Below are 16077 nucleotides of genomic sequence, written 5' to 3' on the forward strand. Positions count from 1 at the left end.
CCTCAGCGTTTCTTGTTGAGCCTGAGGTTCTTTGGCATGGAATAGCCCTTTGGCCAGTCTGGGTTAGCTGTATCCCCTCCTGCCTTCTCACCCACCCCCGCCTACCTGGGGCAGAGGGAGAGAAAGGGACAGGACGGCCTTGACACTCTCCAAGCGCTGCTCGGCAATAGCCACAACAGTGCTGCGCTATCAGCCCCAGCTTAGCGGCAAATCCAAAACAGCCCCATACAGGCTGCTGTGAAGAATGTTAACTCCAGCCTGTGCAGCCACTGCACAAAGAAAATTCATTTTGATTTGGAAAATACTGCTTGATTAGAAAGGGCAGTTGGGAAACAGCAAGAATGACCTCGAACTAGAAGAACTAACATGTCTGTTCAACTTGGTGATATTATGTGAGCGCTTCAGCGTAGAAAAGGTTGCAGTAGCTCTGCTGTTCTGCACAGTAAAACTTCTGAGTGCAGTAGACTGAAAGTCATCCAGAAACATCTACAAATCAGAATTTTGATCCGCACCTTAGCACTGGTAACTCGTAATTAAAGGCGTAAGGCTGAAGGACCAGCGGCCAGCTCTCAGCTCCCGGTGCGTGGGGCCGTCGGAGGCAGCTGAAGAGTTCCCTCCTTGACCTCCTTCTGCCCTGGCTTCGTAGTCGTTGATGGGAGACCTGCTGTCTCCACTTCTGGGGAAGGGCTAAGGGTGGATGGATCACTGCGGGTGGGTTTTTTTTTTTTCCCTGTGGCTGGAGAGAACAGAGGGGAGAAGCCAGATTACAAACCAGGAGTGCTACAATGCCAGTCCTGGCGCTGAATTCGTTAGCTCACAAAAAGGGCATTTTGGATACGAGGTTTCCTGCCCGGCAGCCAACGGGGACCGGCAGAGGGGCAGACAGAGCACCACGCAGCCAGCCGGCACCCCTGCGCAGCCGCCTGGACCTCTTGAGCTGCTTCAGGAGGCAGAAGCTGCGCTCAGCTGACCCCACCACTGCCCACAGTGCCAGCCCAGGGTCCTTCTCATCTCTGTGGCAGCTCAGGCGCCGCAACGGGGAGCTGCGTAGGGGGTGAGGAATGTGCTCCGTCACCCGCCAGGCCTGGGAGCCAGCACGGCTTTGCCATCATCAGCGAAATCACTTAATCACTCAATGCTTCAGCTTCTCCACCTGAAAAATGGTAAAAGTATTCATCTTTCTTTGTGCAACCTTTTTATTTTCAAAGAAAAAAGGAAGCTATTTAAATATCAATATAACTATTGTTCTGCTGTATTAAATGTCAACTTCTTTTTCTAAAAATCAACTCCAGAATAGCAAACACATGAAATAAGCTTTGTAGGTCAGCTTAGCCTACTAAAAATGTTTCTGCTTATACTTGCACAAAGTATCATTAGATCTCACCTCTGGGTTTGCCTGCTGAACGCGCAGGCTTAGCAAGAGCTCTGCAATGCTGCAGCGCTGTCCTTGCCCAGCCAAAACAGCAGCGGGGGAGGAAAGGAACAGAACACAGCTTCAGATTTTTTGCATCCTTTGGCTACAGAGGCAGCTCAGCATGACTCTTCCCCTTGGGTTTCTGCTCTTCCGTTCATCAGGCAGTTGCTGTAAAAACTGCATGACTGGTTACTTGTTACGCACAGAAGAGGAGGCAGTCTGTACTCCTGTCTGTCTGGATTTACGTCCTGTGATCTATGAGCCATGGTATAAATGTCCATGGCACAGAAGTGTCCCACATCACAGGGCAGCTGCGTCCATCAGCTGTAAGGCTGATTTTGGCATGGGGGAGAACAGAGGTGCTAAGGAGGGGGCGAAGGGACCAAATGCAACAGTTTTATACAGTTGAGAGCAACTAAGAATTGCCACTGCGCACAGAAAAACCTCCCACTGGAACAGCACGAAGCACAGAGCCAAATGAATAGGTCCAGAGGAGGGCCACGAAGATGATCCGAGGGCTGGAGTACCTCTGCTATGAGGACAGGCTAAGGCAGTTGGGGCTGTTCAGCCTGGAGAAGAGAAGGCTGCGGGGTGACCTTCTAGCAGCCTTCCAGTACCTGATGAGGCCTGCAGGAAGGATGGAGAGGGGCTTTTCACAAGGGTGTGTAGTGATAGGACAAGGGGGAATGGCTGTAAACTAAAAGAGGGGAGATTTAGATTAGATGTTAGGAAGAAATTCTGCACCATGAGGGTGGTGAGGCACTGGCACAGGTTGCCCAGAAAAGCTGTGGATGCCCCCTCCCTGGAAGTGTTCAAGGCCAGGCTGGATGGAGCTCTGAGCAACCTGGTCTAGTGGAAGGTGTACCTGCCCATGGCAGGGGGGTTGGAACCAGATGGACTTCGGGGTCCCTTCCAACTCAAACCAGTCTATGATGCCATGATTCCATGAAAGGAAGGTGTAACGTAGGTACTGGCTGCGTGATTTAGCTCAGAGCCTGGACTGAGTGATCTCACACTGGATGTGGCCGCACTGTGAAACCCTTCTTTGTAAGGACTCCGAAACATCAGAGAAAGCACCATGTTTATCAGAGATCCTAGTTAGTCACAAATCCTTATTTGGCATCGGTTTCTCCAGGTCGAAGGGAAGGCAGAATGAGTGTTTACATTCAAAGCATCATCTATTTACAGTGGCAGCAAGGAGGACAAACTGATTATTAGTACAGATGGATAAGCAGTAGCCCAACTGTTCTCCCTGTTTTTCCACAGCTTGTATGTTGAGGAAGACTTAGAGGAGCACAATTCAACCTGAGCTAATACCAAGCCTGCACGGGGGTGGGGGAAGAATTTATGAGAGTACACTTAAACTCACAGTGTAAGACAGTGGTCTCTTTGGAAAAGAGAAACCTTTGCATTAAACCAAACTTTTCCCAAGATTTCAGGTATCTGAAGCAGTAACAGAGTCCTTCAGCAAGAGGTTCAGAAAGCTAAGTAATAGCTAACTACGGAACAACTTTTTTGCCGACGTGGGAATATTGGCAACCAACTTTCCCCTGAAACCTCAACTGAAGCACTATCAGCAAGTAACTTGCAAGCAAGTCAGCTCCCATCCTCCTCCCACAGCCTCTATCATCTCTCACACAAGCTCAGAGAGCCTGTTCCTTGAAGAGCAACTTTCAGCGCAAAGATTTTCAAAGACCATGGAAGCAAAGGAAATGGTACAAGACCAGAGCGGGACGGGGAGAATCCCACCGACCACCGCGAACCAACAGGTACCCCACCTGCACGCTTCTCACGCACAGAGACTCTGCTGGGAGTACACAGATAAACAGACGACGAACCTGGATTTGAGCACTGGGGCAGTTTAAGGTTCACGCTGATTTGGCTAACTGGCCTCACCCGGGTCAGCTGGCTTACAAGCTGCATCCATGTCTTTAGTAAATATTTACACATGTTGTACACAAACATACTGAACCTGAATAAACTTCACCACCGTGTTTTTAAAGTGCAAATATATATAGTCTCCCTTAATTCTGCTCTTATGTATTAAAGAAAAAAACAAAAAACAACACCACACTCAATTGCTTATCCCAAGCCTTCATAAATTCTCTAAAAATAGATAATCAACCCGAAGGTTCACAAGAAATGAACTGCTTAATTAAATGAAACATAGCTTAAAACAAGCAACACTGAATCTATTCCTCCATTAAAGAGGACTAAAAGTCCCTGCATAGAGAAAGCAGTAAATATATGTTAGAAGTACTATTAGTTAAGACATCAGACAAAAACAGACCAGATTCCTGACTTGCTATTTTTGTCTTCACATAACAACTCCATTTGGATGTTCAAAATTCAGCCTGCCTCAACATAAAATATTGCTTTCTACTTGCAGTGTGGTATGGATAAAGGAAAGGCTTTCAGTTTCGAAACATTTAAATTACTGATGTGTGCGGACCACAGATTGTCACCGCTTTGTTCCAATGACCTGTGATGGCTCCAAATTAAGCACAGCTGAAGACTGCTGCAGATGCATCCAAATGCAGGGTTGTTTCAATAACTTAATAGCACTTTGATGTTTGCCTTGCTGAATTCTTCACTGCTGAAGGAGGACCAGAGTCTTCACTTTACCGCAAAAAAACCACACAAGGCAGTTAGGAAGATCATGTAACACAGAGCTCTGAAGCCCACAGTGGAGGTTTACTGCAGTATGGCAGTCTGCTTCTGGTCTCCTGAGCACAAGCAGCTGCTGGAGCAGATGCTCCCTCCTCTTCTGCATCTTCCTTCACCTCCCCAAAGCCTTCTGCTTCCTGGAATGGATTCTCCAACAGTTTCAGTACATTTCTCACCTAGAGAGAAAACAGTGTAGTTACGAGAATTTAGAAAGTAAAGGCAAAATGAGGTAGAGAAGAACCTCACACCAAATAATGATCGAATATATTATATTTACTACACGAACTTCAGACAAGCCAAATCTTAAATAGATGAACAATATGCATATCAAATAAACCAAAAACTGTTTGTATGCAACTCAAGCTCAAATAACTTGAAATGCAAGTCTCAAAGTTCTTACATCATTTCTCAAAACAAATTAGTTTTCCCATATTCTGCATGTACCAATCCACATACTGAACTCCATGGGTAAAAGCCAAGGCTTTTAAAAGACAACAGCACCGCAAGGAACAAGTATAAATTCATCCCCAGCTGCCTCCCACAGTAAATGCCATTCAGAAGGCAGTAAAAGCAGGGTAAGCGTCTTGTCCTGGGCTCAGCCTACAAAAGCTGGTCAAGTTCAGGTTCAGATTTTCAATTCCTTTCTTTGTTCCGCAGTCATTAAAACCACAGCTCCCTCGAAAATAGTACAGACCTACCGAACAGCCTCTAACTGCCCGAGACACCAGAGCGAATCTCGCCTGGCATAACGTCACTCAACAGCACCACTACACGTCCACGCAGACCTAGAGAGATAAGCAGTAACAGCGTACCTCTGAGAAATCCCCGTTTTCAGCTGCTTCTATGGCATTCTGGGCAATATAATTTCTCAAGATGTATTTTGGATTGTTTGAATTCATGACCTTCACACGATCAGTATTCCAGGCATCAGCACCACTAACACTTTCTACTTCTTTTTGCAAACGGACTCTGAAATTCACCAAGTGAAAGCAACTGGTTTGGTTCAAGAAACACATGTAAAAGTTGACCCGTTGCCTTGCCTTGAGATCCTTAGTTTGCAGTTCTTAATAAATATTACATCATCTATAATCCTCTCAGTTTATGAAAGCCAGTACAACAACAGATTACAAAACACCACTTCATTTAAAGGCAGCATTACAGACCACCAGCAGGTCCTGACGAGGCGCAAGGAAGCGGCACACCTTGCATATTCTGTGAAAAGTCAGCTTCCGACACCAGCACGACCACCCCCTCCCCACTGGTGCACGCTCTGTCCTATGTCGCTCTGCAAAAACCTTCACATTCAGAACTTGGCTCAAGTATTTCCACCTGCTTTGGCAGGGGGGGTGGACTAGATATCTCCAGAGGTCCCTTCCAACACCCACCATTCTGTGCAATTTCTACACTTGTTCCCTGATAAAAGTAAAGGAATTCAATACAGCTGAGACAGTTTGATCTACCCATCAGCAGGAATTCTTGCTAAAACTCTCAGCCCCACTGAGGACAAGACCACAGGCAGCCAGGTGAGGAGAGGAGTCCTAACATAACCCCTGCAGCAGAAACAACAAATGTACTGCTAAGGGGTTTTCTTCATAGAAAGTCTCCTGCTAACACTGAATTTTTAGGATTTTAAGTTATGCCTGTTAGAATAGTCTGGACATATTTTTTTTCTGGCCATGACTTTTACAGTTACTGATTGATTAAGAATACTTCTACTTCATTTCTATATTAATACATAGATTTTTCTTTCAGAAAAAAAAAAGAAGGAAAATGATAGAATACTTAAGAGATCAGTTAACTGTAGTTACTGAGCACTTAACAGCTCACAGATTAAATCAGTCTCTGTTAGAATCAACCTCAACATTCTTGACGCACTTTCAACAGCAGGTTTGATGCAAGGTGGTTTCTATACCCCCACCTCTGCCCAAAATCTAGTAACCAAAACACACAGATGCCCTTGAACTTTCACAGCAGCACAGATACTGATCTTGGAGTAGTTAATACCCGAGCTGCACACCCCTCAGACCCCTCCCAACCTGTACGCTTGGAGACAGGGTGTCTTTTGTGAGACAGACACACTGTTCTCAAATAAAATGCAGAACAAATACGCCGCTCTGAATACTGCGAAACCTCACCTGTATTTCTCCAGCCATTCTTTCCAGTGTCTTTTATTTCTGCTTAGTAAATCAGCTTCTGTTAACTGCTGTAGTTTAGAGAATTGTTCAATGCGTTCTAATTCTTTATTTATATTCGCTTTTGTTCCAATTAGTGCAAACAGCTGAGGATTAGACTGAGCCAACATTAGCATCATTGACAATTGTCTGGGAACAAGAGAAACAAACGCATTAAAGCTGAGATGCCTGTCAAGAAGCATCTTTTTGCAACCATAAAGTAGATATGAAAACATTCACAACAACCTGTGATTTCACTACGGAGGTTAAACAACAGTTCTTCATAATTAACAGATCAAGTTTATAATAAATTATACTAATTTTACTGTTCCTTCTCCCTTCTTCAGTGTGCTTAACTCACATTCCCGCGGTACATGAAGTGCAGACAGCAGATTTTCAGAATTACCCGTTGGGTTTAGATGTGCAATTCTCATCAAAAAACCCTTGCCACTTTGAACGGAATTTGATCTTACTTAGGTACCAAGGTAACACAGAATCCATAGGACTGTTTTTTTTAAATTTCTTTTCCTAACCCTAATACTGTAACAGCACGAAGAATAAGGATCTAACACCTACTAACCTTAACAGTACTAAGAAAAAACTAAATCAAATGGGGAAAGATACTTCATTTAATTTATATGAGATGAGTTTATTTATGTTTTTTATTTAGCCAGTCTAAATCACAGAATGAGAACTGCTTTGTGGTAGTGAAGTCCTAACAATACCCAGGTTATTTTGCTGCAAATTTGACTAGGATTGTATCTTTCTACATTTGACTCTGTTAGCTAGTGTTGTACAATAGCTTCACCTTATTTTCGACACCATGTCAGCAAACTTTTATTTTTCCTGGATTAATATCTCCATTAGAGCAAAAAGTAAAATAAAAAAACAGAGCATTAAGTTGCAGCATATCAAAGCACACTAAATATTTTTATTTCTTTTTATGAAAGCATTTATAAACAAAGGAGAAATGTAACATTACTCCCTGGCCTCAAAACAGACAAGTCATTATATCATTATATATGTATTTTCCTACTTTTAATAAGCAGAGAGAAGCCATTTGCTTTGATATTTGAGTTTATATAAACTCAAAAGTACTATCCAAATCTGATTTGCACATCTGATGTGCCCAGCTCTATGATATCCAAGTGCTGTGACAGAAATCAGTTATGTACTCACTTTAACACAGTACTATGGCCCTCCAAAGCTTTATATCCATATGATGATTTATAGCTCCCTTTACGTTCCTCTAAGCCTGAAACTAATGTTTAAAACAATATTGTCTCATCTATCACACGACCTATCTTCATATTGCATGATATCTGTTTACAATTTCCGAGTAGCTGAAACCTGGAACTTAAATTAAATACTAAAAAATGTTTAATTAAACAAGCACCATACACCACCTTAATTTAGTTCCCTTTCATTTTAGTGTATCATTACTAAAACTTAAACAACCAGAAATATCTCCAAAATGATAAATGACTACAGCCAGCCACCTTGGCGTAACACCGCACTTGTCTGAACAAGTTGCACTCCAAACCATCTTCTCAACTCTCCGCTTTCCTCAAGTTAACTGCGATATCAACACACAGAAAAAGCTGAAAAATTTGGTATGTTTGTTACCTTCATGAAACACTTACTAACTTGGGAACACAACACCGTACCCAAAAAATCCCTACTTTAATTTTGTCCCCCACCTGGCAAGATGCTAGGAAAAAAAAATGACAAATTCAGGGGTTGCACTCATTCCCTGTTTTCCACTGCTCCAAAAAGTGAGAACCGCTGCAATCGCTGTTATGAGCAGCTGTTGAACAAACCTTACCATTTTTCCACGCCCAGAGCAGCTGGGCTGTGGAACATAACCCATCAAATGGGACATGGCCAGCGCCACATGGTTTTCAGAGCCTGAAGCACGCATTTAGGCTATCCTTAGCCCAGAAGGCGGTGATTATTTGCTGACAGTACACTGGCAGAACACAGTAAATCCATTTTTTCTACAAAATACTTCTGTATCACTTTGCTAATGGGCACTCTCGTTGCCTGAGTCAGCAGAGTCAGTGGAGGGTGTGGGGTGTGGAAAGGACCAAACAAAGACAACTTTCACCCAAGAGCCAACTGCTGCAAGTCACTGCTGAGAATTCACCGGTCACAAAACACACAAGAATCTGCACTGCTCTAGACCGTGCTGTGTCTACTAACAGTGAAATTTCCAAATTTAGTCAAATATTAAACAGCACGCAGTTCATTGCGGCTCTGCTGAAACTAAAAGCACAGGTGAAAAGCATTTAAGTAAAGAAGAGTATTTACCTTGGATCCATCTGCGGTTTGAAAGCGACTTTCAGCTCCTCCACAGAAGCACACTGACTTGTAAGGTTTTCTAAGAAATCTTCCAGTCCTGAAGGATCACAGTCTACTGAGAACGAACTCAGCAAGTAGAAAATATTAGTGAAGTCTCCACCTGAAAAAGTAAACTCCATGAGTAACGCAACCAATAAATCAACGGGAAAACCGGCCCCCTACTTTCCTCCCCAGGCACCAGGCCCCGCAGCAGTGCAGGTCGCCTCTCTGAAGCGGCAAACCAGCCGCTCCCTCAGCGTGGGCGCAAGCGCGAGGCACGCTGCCCGCCATCACAGCCACAACTGCCCCACAGTTCACAAGGCGGTGATTATTTTTCAGCCCTTTGTTCTTCGCTCGGACGACAGCGTGCTTGCACAAGGCTGCTTTCTTGTAAGGTCAAGACAAAAAAATAGATTTTGGTTTGACTGTAAGATACTGACGGGCTATTAAATAACCACCCACCGTGCTTCTCACCAACCTGTGAGATGCATGGTTTCAAGAAGTTCAGACACCAGCTTACTATCTTCTTCTAATTCCAGCTGGATTAGGCCTAATTTCTTCCTCATCTTCTGCAAATAATGTTTCTCAAATTCTGCATCATATTCCTCTTCCAGGATGAGTTCACTGATTTCCAAGGGCAGCTCTGGAACTAGAGCTTCAGCGAGCTTCCCCAGGTTCCACTTGCAAATCTCTGGCTGCTTGTTGTAAGCATAGCGCCCTGTATTATCAGAACCATTGCAAATGTGCTCAGGGTCGTATCTACAAATGAAGAAACAATTAGCATTCTTCTATCTATCTGGACACTGATACCATGAAAGCTATTATTTTTATTATCTCGGCCTCTTTTAGGAAACTAAAAAATTCAAAAGGGAATGCTCCTTCTTGATTCCTTTCCCCCAGTTACCTCATTAGGTATTTTCCTGCCCCCTCAAGCACTGAGAAACCCCACAGGCTACGAGAACAGTCTAACAGTTAGAGATGTTGTGAATACAGTTAAAAGGAGCTGAAAAGAAGAATTACAAGACAACTAGAACTACGTTAATCTACTTTGCCATAAAGAGAGTTCATAAATCTACTTTTGAGTTAAAATATTAAAGCAATGGTGAACATCAGGATTGTTTTACACAGCAAATACACGCACGCATTTCAAATAATTACGCCACACTGACCTGTCCATAAATCCGAAAGGGCCGTAGTCAATGGTTAGTCCAACTATACTCATATTATCCGTATTCAGCACGCCGTGGCAAAACCCAACACATTGCCACTCAGCAACCAATCTCGCCGTCCGTTTTGTTATCTAAAAGAGATTTATTTCTTTTTTGCTTTTCACCACAATGTATTCCCAATACAGTCACGTATTTCTAAGCATTTCCTAGGCTGAACTGATCTTCCTACAGCTCTGATGGAAGCAGATCCTAGCAGTGTGCCATACACACACACATCTTAAGGACAGCCTGCCTCCTGTTAGTAACTGCACTGTTTCTCACTCTCCCATTTCTGTTTGCTGCTGCTTCTTTCCTTCCATGCTTGACTTGCAAGTCAACCGGACAGCTTTAAAGCGTACTGGAGACAGAACACTAAACCGTTTGACACCAGACTTGCCTACTGTTCTAGACATTGTACAGATACATTATTTTGCTCACTATCCATTTTAAAGACCCTTTAACTTCAGGCAGCAGAAAACATAAGCAAAGTCTAAGAAATAAAATTAACTGTATGCAAAGTAGCCCAATGTAAAGTTAATCTTTTGGTTTACCTGGTATGTAGGAGTGATTTACAGGAAGGTAAGCAGTTTACACAAAAAAATATACCCTGCTAAGAAGTTTTAGCACTGATAGGGACTTCTCTCACTTTGCTGAGAGTGGAAAAAAGCTATAAGGTTAAGTAAAAAAATTCCAAGAATGACAATTGTGTTTAAATGCAATTCTTCACTGAATGCATGTTTCACTGGAGTTTTTCAGATGCTTAACTGAGAGTTATTGTTGTGGAATCCTTGACTTTAATCAGTGCATGTACCTCATTCTTGAAATAAATAGCCCAATATTTTAAAATACTTCTAGTTATTTAATTGAATCAGCCCGCCTGTCAACTACAACTAGATATACCCTATGAAATCTAAAATTCAGGAAGCTAACCTGGCCTTTAAATAAACCTAGCTATTTCCAAATACTTTACTGAATTGCTGTAAATAAAAAAAGAAATATGTAGTCGATAGCTAAAACTTTTAAATCAAACAATTTTGATAGTTAAACCACTCATCTTCCAAATAGCTACCAACGTACAGAAATTTAAGGCAACTACTCTCTCCAGCTGCAACGTCAGTGCATGTTAGTAAGGTTTAAAACCCGAGCTAGTTATCAGAGGAGAAGGCACTCCAAGGAGCCACGCATGTCCGAAACTGATTGCTGGCATGCCACACCCCGCGCCATGGCTCTGTCAGGAAGATAGGAAAACGTCAAAAAGCCCTGGCCACCAGCGCTGGGCAGTTGGTGGCTGCTGGATGTCTTTGCGTGGATGCATCACCCACTGCCAGTGTTCCGGGAAACAAAGAAATCCTGCTAATGAGAACGCCTGGAAGCAATTAAAGCTTGGGTGCCACTCGAAGATGGGTCTATCAGTTAGAAAGAGATGGCTCTGCACTCGCTTTGACCTTTAGTCTTTTTGATCACATTTTTCTACTGCTAGCCATACTAGAAAACAAGCATGGTGTATACATAAATCGGAGCACTATCTCAAGGACACGCTTGTTTAAATTTAAACAACGCCTACAAATTATTTGAGAAGTACAGATAATAATGGTGTTTGCTTTCTAGACAGTGCTGTCAAACGCAATCACTTGTACTTTTTTTCCTCCACTTCTTCCACGGTGCAAAAAGAAAGATAAAACACGTTAGAGCTGAGCTGACAGCAGTTCCCCACTACTAAAAAAGATGGACACGTTTGTCAAATTGGGTAAGGGACACGCATACGTCTGCAAAGATCCCCAAGTCCCGTGACTTCTCTGCCACCAGAAAGCAAACGTGCCATCCACCGCAGAGCTGGACGTGCACGTAGTGGGCCACAAGCCACACTTCTCCCCGTCAGCTCCAATCATTCAAAGGCAAAGGCCTGTCCAGTGAAGTTAAAACCTTTGGCAGCCAGTGGTGGACCAAGCCACAGCTCGCTTCTGAAGAGCTAACACAAGAATACACAGGTTGTGTTAAAGAAACAAAACAAAATACCATCACCACAAAACAACCCCAACAAAAATCAAACAAAAAACCCCAAGAAAACCCCACAAATTTCAAAACCCACAAAATTCACACAGTGTCAGATTTTAACCCTGCCTTTTGACCTCGTATTGGCCTGTTACGAATGTGCATCATGTTGCAGCCATTCCCTCAGTCCCTGCCGGATCATTTCAGATTTCAAAGCACCACAACTACTTTTATGTCGACTAGACAAATGTATTAGAGTGTGGTATTTTCCGTATTAGAGTGTGGTATTTTCCAATTACTCTGTTTACTGGCTAGTAACTTTCTTACTTGGGTTGTAACTATTTAAACTTCAGGTGATGCAAATCGGAGCCTTTATTATGGTTCCCCAGTAAATTTCAGAGTGGACCCCTCCTGCAAGGGTAGCATTACTATATACTAATAACTAAAACACAAAGAGAAGCATCTTATTCCCTTATTCCAAATTCTTTGCTCACTGAGACAAAGGAGTATAGTAATAGAAATTCAATGTCAAGAACAGCAACACAGTATCAACAGTGAGGCAGAAGGTATATTCAGGAGTCAAAGTGTAGATTCCAATTCACTCAGCTATGTTTTACTTCAAAGAGAAATACAGCAATTCCACATTTATTAATGTTATAGTTCCAGTTTTTATTGTGGATCTACCGTAACTGTTAAGGTATAAATGTCTACAGTAATTGAAAACGGGTTCAAAACTGGTCTCTGAGAAACCACCCAGCCTCTCCTCTGGGCCACTGCAGAATGACCCGATACTACACCCCGTCCAAGACATTTATCTTGCCTGATCTTACCACTCCCATAGTTGGTGTCTTTGCAACTTCCTTGGGCAAGCCCTCGCAGTGCTTGACTGCCTTTAAACATTTTACTTCTAAAGCCTGACGTTAAACTGATTTGCAGTCAACATTCCCATTTGTAATTTTGAAAATGAGAGACAGGAAGCAACTCAACGTTCTCCATATTTTACAGGACGACGCCTTGCAAGCGATGTCTCGGTACTGTCGGCTCATCGTCTGACCGTCACGGCCAGAATAGCCCCTGGCAGTCTAAGACACTCTTGGCAAACGGAGACAAGTGTCGGGAAGCTCTCCCAGAGCAGAGAAATCGTGATTTACTATTAAAAAGGTTAAACCACTTTCATTTGTTTGATCAATACCGACATTGCTTCCATCAATAAGCACTTCTATTAAGAGTGTTTTCTTCAAAGAACAGAACAGTTCAGGCAACTGGATGACACAAGGTATTAACTGACTCCAGCCATCTATGCTTGCAGATGAAGCTCCTAAAGATGACTGCTACGGATTTACGAAGAGAATCTGAGCTTTCTTACCTCTTTGAAGAATGCAGCATTCCTCTGAATACTGTTGTCTGAATAAGCCTCCTGGATTTCTGGATAGAAAGTGCTGATCACATAATCAAGCATCTGTATTCGAATATCATTTCGGTTAACGCTGGGACCCTTGCGTCCTGTGTACTCATCGGTAGGTTTAAAAATTTCAAAAGAACCAAATCTGTTTTAAAATAATAAAAACGTGTTTTAGTATTACCAGATACTATTAACTTCATTTGGTACTACATGTAGTAAAAACATTTACTGTTGTTGCAACAGCACCACATCATCTCTCGAGTTTAACACCTTCAACTGCCTGAGCGAAGAGACCCGCAAGATTCCCACACGAACCTAGCGAGGCTCAGCGGCTCATCGCAAGCAAGCGCACGCATCCACGCGTAACCAAACCGACAGATCAAGACCCCAGCCAGTACTGAAGACCAGCTCATTCAGGTTTCCTACAACCCCTTCTGCAGAAAAACTCTTAACCTGAGTAAATATACAGCAACAGGACTTATTTAAAATACCAGACTGTACATCAAGCATGCAAGACAGATTTTTCCACGTATATACACGTACACACAGGCACGCACACACATGTACACACACATATACATGTGCGTATTCCTTCTAATATTCTGTTACCTTACAAGAAGCAATGCAGCCCCCTGAAACTCCTAAGGTCATGTGTCGGTGCAGGAACCTCATACACTTCTCAGGCAGGGAAAGTACACCCAGCCTTCGACAGTACTACATTAGAACAGCTTTGGAATTAAGGGTAGAGCTATAATCCACCACTACTGCAAACATCAGGAAAAAAACATGTAGTCTGTGCAGGCATAAACACGAAAAATCTCTTCTGAGGTCTGCAGAACTTAGATGTTCTACCAGGCTAGCATCCTTAGTGGTTATCTGTCTGGGTGCAAAGACATCCATCCACTGGACAAGAAGAGCAGCTTCCTACAGGCCAGCCAAAGAGTTCCAAGCCTCCAGAACAAGAAAGACTCATGTGGTGCTGTTATGGAAATATACTTAAAATGGTTGGTTTTAAAAGAACAAAAACCGCCAACAAAATATGGTTCTACCTTATGAACGTAGAAGCTATTCTCAGAACAACTGTACACCTTTCACTTTTTGGATTCCCATCATAAAATATGTCACGGACGACTTTCGAGTCGGACGTCACACACGTTCCAGCCCTCGTTGTCGGTATTCCCAGGTGAAACATAGCCTCGCTGCACAGGAACTCCCGTATGCTCGACCGCAGGACTTTCCGACCGTCGGCTTGTCTGCAACAAGAAGACACCAACAGTTTTCAGGCTGTAAAGGCAGGAGGTCCTGCCCCCTCCTTGGTGGTGGGGAAACAAAAGCCAAGTGCCGTGCCCTGTCCACAGTCACCCAACAGAGCAGCGACAGGTCTGAGAACGGAAGTCGGACCTTCAAACTTCTGTTAGAGCTCAATCAGACAGGACACAACACGCTTGCAACAAAGACCACATGCCACAGAAGAAAATAAACCTTCCAGTTACACGTATCCCTTCTAATCACTAACTCTGTTGGTTTTATTGATGCAACAGAGCCTTTCAAAACAGTGAGAAATTTTGGACAAGTATAGCTGTTTTACTACATAAGAAGTCACTGGTTTCCTCTTACTGAAATGGCTACTGTTACGCCTCTTGAAGAATAATAGTGTTTTGCATCTTTCTGAGCCATCTGGCAATGGGGTGTTCAATACGGGCATGCATGGCAGTTGCATAAAACAGAAAACCCTGAACCCACAGCAAACATCAGGCAGACAGAGCAGGCGCGGGCGGCTCTCAGCCCGCGCTCCCAGCGCTCCAGCAGCCACAGCCCGGCAGGACAGCGGCCCAGGGCAGCCTGGGCTTTCCGCCGGGACTCCCCTGGCCGTCGCAGCCCCGCAGGCGCCTTCGGAGCGCCACATCCACGCAGCCACCGTGCCAGCGAGCCCGCGCGCGGCGGGGAAACCGACCTGAACGGCTGACAGCGGCACGGGCTAACCGGACTGATGGAGACCCCGGTCCCTCACAAGGGCATGGTCTGCGTGCTGTTTCGGGGGCTTTTCCCCCCATCCCCTCCCACAGCCAGGAAAAACAGAGCAAGGGCACAAACCAGCCCGACGCCCGCGTTCGAAGCGCCGTCGGCGTGCGCCACGGGACACCATGGTGGCAAGCAGCCGGGCGGCCACCGCATGCTGCCGTCCCCGCTTCCATCGCAAGGGCGGGGGGAACCTCGGAGGAGGACAGCCGTGGGCGCAGCAGTAACGGGGCACCGGGCTGCGGCCGCCCCACCGCGCGGCTGCACCGGGCGGCCCCCCCCCCCGCTCCCCCGCGGCCTTACCGGGAGAAGGGCGTGAGGCCGGCGCCCTTCAGCTGGATCTCCCAGCGCTCGCCCCGCGGGCCCAGCACCTCGCCCAGGTAGATGGCGGCGCCGTCGCCCAGCTGCCCGGCGAAGCTGCCGAACTGGTGGCCGCAGTAGCAGTGAGCTGCCGGCTCCGAGCCCGCCAGCAGCCGGTTCCCGCTGAAGTACGCCGCCGCCTCGGCCTCCGCCGCCTCCCGCCCGCCCGCCGGCGCCTCCAGCCCCAGCAGCGCCAGCGCCGGCAGCGACATGGCCACCAGCCGCGGGTTCCGCAGCGGGCTGGGCCGCGCCCGGGAGAAGCAGGCGCCGGGCACGGCCCGCGGCCGCCCGTCCTCCGAGCCGTCCACTGGCAGCGAGCGCAGCGCCAGGTTGTCGAAGCGCAGCGCGCCCAGCCAGCCCCCGCCGCCCCCGGGGTCGCCCGGCCGCTCTCCGGGCCGCTGCATGGCGGCACCCGCGCGGCCGCGCCGGAGCAGGCCCGTCGCCGGCGGCAGCCGAGGGAAGCGGCGGCCCCCGCGCAGCGCCGCAGCCATCCGCCCGCCTGCG

The 16077-nt window shown here is 45.5% G+C and overlaps 2 protein-coding genes across 4 annotated transcripts in view; one reads left to right on the top strand and one right to left on the bottom strand.

Annotated features, from left to right (window-relative positions):
• Positions 1-16077, top strand: part of HDAC10 (histone deacetylase 10) — a 73461-nt gene that overhangs the window by 46128 nt on the left and 11256 nt on the right. The window lies entirely within an intron of this gene.
• Positions 1179-16064, bottom strand: SELENOO (selenoprotein O). The gene is made up of 9 exons (XM_075428727.1): positions 15517-16064; positions 14244-14447; positions 13159-13339; positions 9762-9892; positions 9071-9351; positions 8563-8713; positions 6217-6402; positions 4894-5050; positions 1179-4257 (listed from the first exon to the last, which is right to left on the bottom strand). The coding sequence occupies exons 1-9, from the start codon at positions 16062-16064 to the stop codon at positions 4063-4065; spliced, it is 2034 nt and encodes a 677-aa protein (XP_075284842.1). The 3' UTR covers positions 1179-4062.

The sequence above is a fragment of the Opisthocomus hoazin genome, chromosome 8 (assembly GCF_030867145.1).
Source record: "Opisthocomus hoazin isolate bOpiHoa1 chromosome 8, bOpiHoa1.hap1, whole genome shotgun sequence".
Taxonomy (NCBI): Eukaryota; Metazoa; Chordata; class Aves; order Opisthocomiformes; family Opisthocomidae; genus Opisthocomus; species Opisthocomus hoazin.